This window comes from Manis pentadactyla, chromosome 10, assembly GCF_030020395.1.
Source record: "Manis pentadactyla isolate mManPen7 chromosome 10, mManPen7.hap1, whole genome shotgun sequence".
NCBI lineage: Eukaryota > Metazoa > Chordata > Mammalia > Pholidota > Manidae > Manis > Manis pentadactyla.
Window position 1 is genome coordinate 109,931,622 of NC_080028.1, and position 9,833 is coordinate 109,941,454.

The window sequence follows — 9,833 nt, forward strand, 5'->3', positions numbered from 1 at the left end:
TATGTCTGCATCCAGCAGTCTGCAGGTCTGTAATCCTCCTTCATCTCTGCCTCCACCCAGAGCCCTGGGCAGAGCTCTTTATATAGTGACTCAGTCAGTAACAGTTCATTGCCTACGGGTGTGGAAGCAGTAGCCTAGCAGGAGGCTAGTTACAGCATCAAGTAGTTTAGTTCAGGTGAGGATCCTGGCCACAGGAACCTTCATGTTATCCACACCACAGCATCAGTGACCTGTGGCATAGAAGCATCCTGTGGCACTCAGCACAGAGATTGTGGCTCTGTGATGAAACTGATGCTTATTCACTGAATTAGACTCAATCAACTAGAAAGCTTGCCTTAATCCTCAGTTTCTCTTAAAATGGTCACAGCAAAGTTTCACAAAAAGAAGTTAGCAAGGAAGAGAAAATGATATTTTCGTCACAACACTGGAAAGTCCACCAGCTGTTCCTTAATTGGTATAATCTTGAAAGCATTTTACTCTAAACAACATGGGCAAATAGTAAAAGTAGCAGGAATGACTGGATTATGAAGTAAGAATCTGGCCTTGCCATATGCAAGGAAAACTCTTTTACTAATTTTACTGGAAAAACCAAGAGGCCTTAGGAACTAGCAAAGATAATTTTTAGTGGAAATTTAACTTCAAAATTCTTTTTTTTAAGTTCAAGTATTCTGACTAAAAGAATTAATGTGCTTTACCCTTAATGTAAAGAGAATTTTCTTATGCTCAAACTTTAACCAAACAATTTAGTAATCTCTTTAATCTTATTTATGTCAATTTATTCAGACTAAGAGGCCGGTAGAAGAATAATTACAGTGAAGACACCGAGAAGAATATCCATCATCCACATGTTCCATCAGAGGACTTTATTTTTCCTTTTTTGGACATGCTTTGAGTAAACTGGGAGGAAATGATAAATGGGCTATGTTGTGCATTTTGATGTTTTCAAGTTCTTCCAAAATTTCTAGCACAACTAGCATAAGGGTCAAGCTTTGGGGCATTAATTATTTTTGAATCATGGCATTTAGTCATCAATTTTAATATATACCATGTTCTAAAATAACATTGATCTGGCTGTTTTTCCAAGGGTAAAACTCAAGGTTGGAATCAGTGTAAGAGCCACACCTTCCAATAATTAGCTAGATGAGAGTTGTAGAATAAAAATTAAAAAAGATTAGATATAAACTAAAAAAGTCAAGTGAACCAAAAATCATAAAATATGGCTTGACTTAGAGGTGCTGTCTGGCCAGGATTTAGTTAGGTTAAGGTTAGGATTAAGCTTAAGCAGGAAATGCTGACACCTAATATACAGAATACTTACAATATATCTGGCATTGTTGTAAACATTTTCCATGTAGTAATTCAGTTAAGCCTTACAACAACCCTATGAAGTAAGTACTATTTCCCCTAGAAGAACTGAGATACAGCAAGGTTAAGTAAACCCAGGTGGTTTGATAGTAGTGTGCATATACTCAGACACTATAATCTGACCCTGTACTTAACGGGATAGCTGTCTGAAGAGAACAGCTCCTGCTATACCCAGAACCCTCAGTAATGCAGTGTTAGAGGTAGGACTCTTCAAGTCAAAGGGCAGAGTCAGATATTCCCCTCAGTAGACAGGTGACCTTGATTATGTTTCTTACCTTTTCTCTATCTCTCTGAGCTGTAAAACTGGGCTAATAATTGCATCTAGTTAGTCCCCACATTTAGCTGCTTTGGCACGCTCAGGAATCTGCATTTTAAATCAGCACCTCAAGTGTATAAAAACAAAGCAAAACTGTAGAAACAAACAACAGCAGATTCACAGACTCCAAGAAGGGGCTGGCGGATACCAAAGGGAAGGCGTGGGGGAGGGTGGGTGGGGATGGAGGGAGAAGGGGATTAAGGAGCATCATAATTAACACACGCAGTATAGTAGGTCACAGGGAAGGCAGGAAGCATGGAGAAGATAAATAGTGACTGTATAGTATCTTCCTGTGCTGATGGACAGTGACTGCAGTGGGGTGTGGGGGGTGGGACTGTTTCGGGATAGGTATAACGAGGAGGAAGGGGGAGGCTGCCAGTTCCTCTCATTCGCATCTGCAAATCTTCTTAATCAGGTTTGCTTCAGGTGTGACAAAATAGATTCGTTCTGTTCCTTCGCTCTCCGTATTTCCTTACATATTTGCACATGCCAATTTCATTTACTAGGAACAATCATTCTACAACTTAATATAAAAAACAAAATGCCAGTGTCTAGATAAGGTAATATTTCCTTTGAATATGTTTCAGCAAAGTGTCATTAGTCAGAGTTTAACAAACTCATGTACAACTTAGTAAATCCCCCTTTGTTTTGATAGGGTGAGGTAGTGAAGGAAACTGGGGCTCTGACGGCACCTGAAACAAAGGAATGAGATCTGTGAGAAAGGGGCAACAGGGGAGGTGCAGAGAGTACTGGAGATGGCATGTTAACAAGGCACTCTGACCCTGACTTCGTCTTTCAGTTGGGCTGGTGCCCTTCAGAGCCCTATAGAAGGATGGTTTTCTCAGTTGCAAACACAGCCAGCACTTTTGCATAATTTTTGAACTTTTCTTAAACTCGATTTTTTCAGAGGATTCCTAATGGAAGCAGTATTACATTGTGGTATAATGTCTGGGCCACAGAAATGTAGTCTAAGAATAGATCCACGAGCTATCTTATCATAAATGTTGGCTGTATTTTAAGACTAATGTAACAACCTTCCCACCACTACTAAAATATCTGAAAGTACAACATTCATAAAGTGTATTCCATTTCTTTTGTGTGTGTTAGAAATCACAGGGCATAAATGCTCACTGGAAGTTCTCAGGAATGCCTTCGAATTTTGGTACAAAACAGAAGGAAGTCTCCATGCTTCTGGAGGGACAGCATGAAGTTTGAAGCTCGGCTCACCAGGCACGGGATTTGGATGCCCTTTTGTGAATCGCTTAAAATCTCTGAGCCTCGGTCCTTTTATCTGTTAAATGAGGAGTTATGAGAATTAAATAATATAATGCATGTAAAAGGCCTATTATAATATCTGGTACATAATATAGAGACATTCAAGATACAGCAGCTCTTACTACAATTTCTTAAATTTTTGCTATCACTGTACTTGAATATCCATTGGCATATGCTCAGGCAATTATATACTAAAAATCAAATTCTATTTGAGTTTCTAAAACTTTGTGTAATATGGTTCATAGTATTTGAAAATATGCAGTTAAATACCACAGTCAATACCTGATTTTGAGCCTTAGAATCATTTCGGAAATAGACAGATGTGTGAAAGTGCAGCAGGCATGTCGTAACCAGGAGGTCACCCACGTGAAAACAAATGATAATGTCTGATAATAGTGGAGCAGAAAGACTGGAGGAGCCTGGGACACTTATGTGATCATTTATATTATACAGTATTAGCCTTGGGACTACCTACCTCTGGACTTCTTGGTTATATCAGAAAAATAAATCTCATCTGTTTAAATCACTATAGTTTGATTTCTGTTACTTACAGACAAATACATTTCTGTCAATTAATAAAGATGAAACGTTCCTGGGTAAGATAAGAGAGTTTTCTCCTTGCCCTGGAGAACAGAGGCTCAGCTGGCGGAGTAAGGCCGGAACTCAGGAGAGACTAGGATCACGCGAACCCGTGGGACTGGAGCGCCCAGAGGATCGTCTTAGAACTACAGTGCCTACTGGTCAAAGCTGTTCACAATGTTGTATCCTTGTCAGTAAAACCTATTACCTTTATTAGTATTTTATGAATGCAATTCTGTGGAAACTAGAAAAGGATTGAATTTCCCACCTGTATCAAAAAGGCAAATGACAAAGAGAGCATATGTAAAAGCAGGAGTTCCAAGATCAAACTGGCTTTGGAAACCTAAGTCCATGTGGCATTCATGGAAATTTGGAGGTGGGCTCTATGCTCACGCTGGGTGCGGTATTAGTGCCACACTGCAACTCGGTTTTACTCGAGTCCTGGAGCTGGAAGGCTGTGGGACGGCACTCAGATTACATGTCTTTAATACAATGACTTTACCTTAATTGTGTACTTTTACTACTAAGATATCAGAATGCTTTTAAACATGTTTTATTTTTCCTCTTATGAATAGGGGCGATTCTAAAGATAAAGTGATGAGTTGATTACTTTCATGTTATAAAATTATACTAATGATAATGTCCATCCTTTGTGCTGGATACTATACATTAGCTCAGTCAACCTTCCCTTCTGCCAGTTGGAGAGGTTGAAAAGTTAAAACTACATTTCCTAAACTTCCTTGCAGTCAGGGTTCTGGATGTGAATTCAGTTTTGCCAATTAATGTATTCAAGAGAGATCGGAGAGGTAGAAGTAAGGTAGCAACCATCTTCCTGTAGTTCCTGACTATTGCTCTTGGCTATTCCTGCTGATATATAAGGGTCTGGAAGCATGAACCTTTCTCATAGCAGCCTTTTAAGGGCCATTCTTTGGCTTTCTGGGTGGCACGGTAATTTCAGCAAAAGTCATTGCTGTTTGTGAGGATGGTGTCATACTGCACCTATGTGACCACACATATTCTGTGACTCTGTCTCCTTCTGGCTGTATATGACTAGAGAGACCAGGGCATGTGGTTGGTCAGACCTATAAGAGTCTCTCTTGTGATTTAGAATTAAAACACAGATTCTAGTTCTGAGGTTCTCAAATTTCAGGTGCATAAGGGTCATCACAAAGAGCCTGTGATAAAGGAATAATCCAGAGCTCCATTTCTGGTGGGTCCCAGAAACATCCATTTTTTAACAACCATCTCCATGAGATTCTGATGCAAATCATACTGAGAGACATGGTTACAGCTGGAAGCTGGGCAGGTAGTTGAGCAATCACGTGGAGCCGGGACTGCAGCGGCCATTGTTGGCCTGCAGAAGGAGGGAAAAGCGAGTCTGCAACTTGAGACAAGTTAGCATGAAGGAGGGAGAAGGGATAGGAAAGGAGGGGCAGGGGAGAAGAGAGGAGGTGCTTAGTTCTGTTCTTAGGAAGGTCCTGCAGAGTCCTGGCTACCCTTTCTGACCTGGGAAGTCATATTATTACCTAGTTCTCAAATATCCCCTTTTAATTTAGTTTTCTTTTACTTACCTTGCTCAAAGATAAAATAGTGAATCAATTTTTAGGCATCTTAAAAATTATTATGGGACGCCGCCGCGCCTACCCCACCAAACCCGCCTCCCCGCGGGTCCCCGCCTGCCCCCGACACGACGCTGGGGGCCTCCAGGCCGGAGGACTGCAGGGAGGCGGGAGCGAGTGCGCCGAGGGCTCGGCGGCGGGGCGGGCGCCGGTGGGCGCGGGGAATCCGGGGGGCGCGAGGCCGCCGCCCGCCGCCGCCTCAGCAGTTCCGGGTCAGCGCGGCCCGCTGAGCCCGCGCTCATCGGCCCCGTCGGGGAAGAACACGAATCAGAGCCGCGGAAGGGTCCTGTGGCCGGAGCCAGGCGGGAGTAAAGGTAAACCAAAAAGGGGAAAAGAAGCACAGAAGAATGTCAGTCAACAAAGAAAGGAAGAGTCATAGAGTTCCTGGAGAAGAATGAACTTCATGAGCTTGAAAAACAAATAGCATCTATTTCTGCAGAAACTTAAGAAACAGAAAGGCAAATTTATTAACAAGATGCTGCCATAGAAAATACCAAGCTTCAGTGTGGAAACCTGGAAACTCAAATTAAATATTTACATACAGAAAATGTAAAGCTTAAATTTGACATAGAAGCAGCCCAAGAAGACTTTGAGGAACACATGCTAAGATATAATGAATATTATGCAAAAATGAAAGTACATAACGATAGTTTGGGGGAGATAGAAAGCAAATGGTCATTCATGACTGAATTCCATGAAAAACGAGATCTTGTTAAAAAACTAATGACAATGAAAGAGGAATTTACACAAGATTCCCAAAATCCAGAAGGAAACCAGATGAAACAAGTACAGGAAGACATTACAAAGCTAAAGTCTCAAATTATAACTGTAAAAGAATCTATCATTGAAAAAACTTGTTTTCTTGGGGAACAAAAAAATACCCATGAAAAATTAAGAAAAGAAATAGAGGTACAACATAGGAGATATGGTGCAATTCTTAAGCGTTTGCACTGTCAGGTGAACAAACTTCAGTCAAACAGAAGACAATGGCAATGGAACATTGAACAACTGGAAAAAACCGCAGCTGAACTAAGAAAACGCATTGGAATGAAAGATTAATATGGCCATAGAGCAATGTAGAGCACAGACTGCCTGCAAAAATTATGGGACATAAGGATTAGCAAATCCTTTGAATTCTTAACAACCAGCATTCACTGTCAGCGGTCTGTCTGAATGAAAGATGCATTTTCTTTTTTTTTAAATCAGTCATCTGTTTCACAGTGCCTTCCAACCCTACAATTGATAGCAGTAGATAGACAATAGTTATGTTTACAGAAGAATCGTGGAAGACTGAATATTTTGTGTGTAAGATATACTGTACTCATGAATGCCTGTTTATAAACATACGGCCTTCACTATCATATCAACTAAAAATTTAGAAGAAGAAAAACACTTGAATTTACAATGATTTAAAAATTGTTAAGATATTTTAAGTGATTGTTTCAAACTTTGTTACAACGTACTTTTTTACCACTGCCTTTATAATAGTCATAAATATTGGCATTTACAATAATGTTATATGTTCAATGCTGCAGATATTTTACTCAATTTTCTCCTTTATGCATAAGGTAACAATCATTTTTTATTAGGTAACATATTTTTAAAGTGCATAAAAACTTTTATTCATTTTTCTGTCTGTAAATTTCTTTATTAATATTCTGTAACTAAACTTAAAGTATAACATTGTGTAAGGCAAATATTCCAGCTCTTAAAAGAATACTAAACAATATTAAAAAAATTATTATGAATTTGATGAAGACATTTTGGTTATATTGTATATTGCTGAGCATAAAAGTTTATTTTTAAAAGCCAGTTTCATGTATCTCAATTGTGAAGCTACTACTGCCTCTAAATACTCCAGAAACTGGAGAATAAACACTGGGAGTCACTCCACTTAAGTTTCATATTTCCATGTCAACAATAATAATGTTATATCAGAAGTTTTGGTGTGTTGGGTATGTATTATTACTAATTTGCTTTCTGCTCTATAGGTGAGGCCAGTTAGGTTCAGAGCGATGAGTAACTTCCCCAAGGTCATATGGCCAGTAGTTTCTAGTTCTCAAATTTGAACCCAGGCCTTTAACCCTATCCCCCCTAGTTCCTGCTTCATAAACACAAACATTGGAGATACATAAGGGAACACAGCAGAACAAAATTCCTTATACCATGGAGCTTACAGTCCAGTGGGGGAAGAAAGTGCTGGGAAGAAAGTCAGGTAGAAAAGGCTACAGAGGGTCTGGGCAAAGGTGGTGTGTGTGTGTGTGTATGTGTGGTGTGTGTATGTGCATGTGTGGTGTGTGTGTGTATGTGTGGTGTGTGTGTGTGTTTTATATGATGTGGCAGGAGGAGGCTTTTTTGATAAAGCATCACTTGAGCAGAGACTGGAAGGAAATGAGGGAGTGATGGCTGTGGGTGTCAGGACAAGAGCTCAAAGTGGAGGGAGTAACTACTGGGGGGGGGGGAGGGAATGCTCAATAGGTGGTTCTGAGAGAGAAGCAAAAAGTTTTCTGCTTGCTAAGGTAGAAAATGTGAGCATTATGAGAGCATGTACTTTCTTAGATTATTTTCTCCCTCAGTTTTAGAATTCTTTCTCCTTTATTTTCTTAACTCTACTCTACCCTAGTCCTAGCTTACAAAGTGGAAAAACATACTCTATGTCATCTCTACAGGTATTTAAGCTTTCCTGCGTATCAGTGACCTGTGACTACATAGCTAGTTGGCCTTCCTTTTATGAGCAAGCATGCAAGTGGTTGAAAGACTTCACGACTAAAACCTGAATAGCACGCATGTTCGTTTCCTAGGGCTGCTGTGACAAATTGCTGCCAAGTCGGTGGCTTAAAACAACAAAAATGTATTCTGTCATATTCCTGGGGGACAAAAATCTGAAATCAAGATGTCAAAGCCATTCGCCCTCTGAAAGATTCTGAGAAAGAATCTTTCTTTGACTCTTCCTAGCTTCCAGTAGCTGTGGCAGTCCTGGTGTTTCTAGGCTATTGTAGCTGTTGCCCGGCAGCTGCGTCTGGGGAGGTCTCTCCCTGCGCACCAGGGAAGACCTCAGCGTGGGTGGGGGAGGGTTCTTGACTGAACAAGAAAGAATTCTTGAGCAGGTTGAACAAGCGTAGGTACGGAAGGAAGTTATTAAAGCGAGAGCAGCAGGGAATGGTAGCTGACTTGCAGGCAGCTGAGAACAGGAAAGTGCGGAGTGGGGAGGAGAAGCTTGCTGAGCTCTTAGGCACAGGGCAGATTACCTTGCCAACTCCTAAAGCCAGGGTCACCCGGTGCCCCATGTCCACGTGGATCTGCACAGCGTGGGGACTAGCCTCTACCACCCCAGGATTTGGGATAGCTGTGGAGCACGGGATGGAGTGAGATTATGTTCTGAGAACTTCCCAAAGAAAGGAGATTTTCAGGCAGGCTACTAATGAGCATATTGCTCAGCTGCAGTTCTGTCAGGGGTCACCCAGGATACAGGAACTTTCAGGCCCGCATCAGAGATCTCAGCAGCCCCTCCCACTTATCAGGACTAAAACAGGAGACTTGGAAATTGAATGAAATAGCAAAGAGACAAAAACTCTTACTACTGGAAAAGCGCAGAGACAAAACGCAGTAAATTGAGCAGTGAGAAAGTTTTATTTAAAAGCATGCACTTAAAGGAAGGAGGTGCGCTAAAAGGCTGGGGATTCTCTCTTTTAAGAATTTTCAGGAATGTGACAAATGGCCAGGGGTATAGACTTGTAAAGGAGTCTCAGGATGCTTATTTCAGGGGAGAGACATTATGTCTCCTCTCCTCTATTGTCAGTCCTCCAGGTAATTCTGCAAAATTAGCACAAGAAATTGGTCAGTTCCTCTTCAGGATAGCAGCTTCTCTCTGGGAACATATCAGTCAAGCCACCCACCCTGCCCCCAAGGTGGAGTGAGTTATTGTCTGTTTACCAAAGAATATGTTATGGATCTTACCTCCTAACTTCCTGTTTTTTAAATGGAATCTTAGCCTTAAGATGGAGTCCCTCTTGTCCTCACTATACTGTTTTTATCTCGGCTTTTGGAAAATCAGCCATGATACCTGGGCCCTGACCTAGCTCAACCCCACTCCACTCCATGCTTCTGTTGCACACAGTTGTTTTTATGTGCTTTTCCTCCTTATAAGGCCACTGGTCACTGGATTTCAGGCCCACCTTAATTCAGTATGACCTCATCTTAACTTGATTACATCTGTGAAGACACTATTTCCAAATAAGGTCACTTTTACAAGTTCCAGATAGGCATGAATTTTGGGGGATTCATGCCTATCTGAGTTGAATTTTGGAATTCAACTCAGTACAGACAGTAAATCCTAAGTAGAAACTGCCTTCAATCAAGTGGAAATCATCTCTTCTGCCCCATCCCCAACCACACAAATGCAGATTGATCCACGTGAAGTCTTTCATTTATAGCAGGAGTTAGCAAATTTTCCTGTGAAGAGTCGGATCCTAAACATCTTAGGCATTGCAGGCCATCAGCTCTGCTGCTATAGCGCGAGAGCAGCCGCAGACAACACATGAGCAAATGACGGGCTGTGTTCCACTACAAATTGATTTACAAAAATAGCTTATAGGCTGGATTTGCCAGGGCTATAGTTTGCCAACTCCTGATCTATAGCATTGAGAAATTGCTGAAAGAGCTAAAAAGTTCCCATAAAC

At 41.1% G+C, this 9,833-nt stretch overlaps 1 protein-coding gene across 1 annotated transcript; it reads left to right on the forward strand.

The window, feature by feature from the left end:
- Positions 1-5,472: 5,472 nt before the first annotated feature.
- On the forward strand, positions 5,473-6,851 carry LOC118908112 (coiled-coil domain-containing protein 122-like; the record flags this gene model as incomplete). The annotated part of the gene is given in 1 exon segment (XM_057508332.1): positions 5,473-6,851. A coding segment is annotated over 1 exon segment (741 nt), but the record flags the coding sequence as incomplete, so codon positions are not given.
- Positions 6,852-9,833: the final 2,982 nt, after the last annotated feature.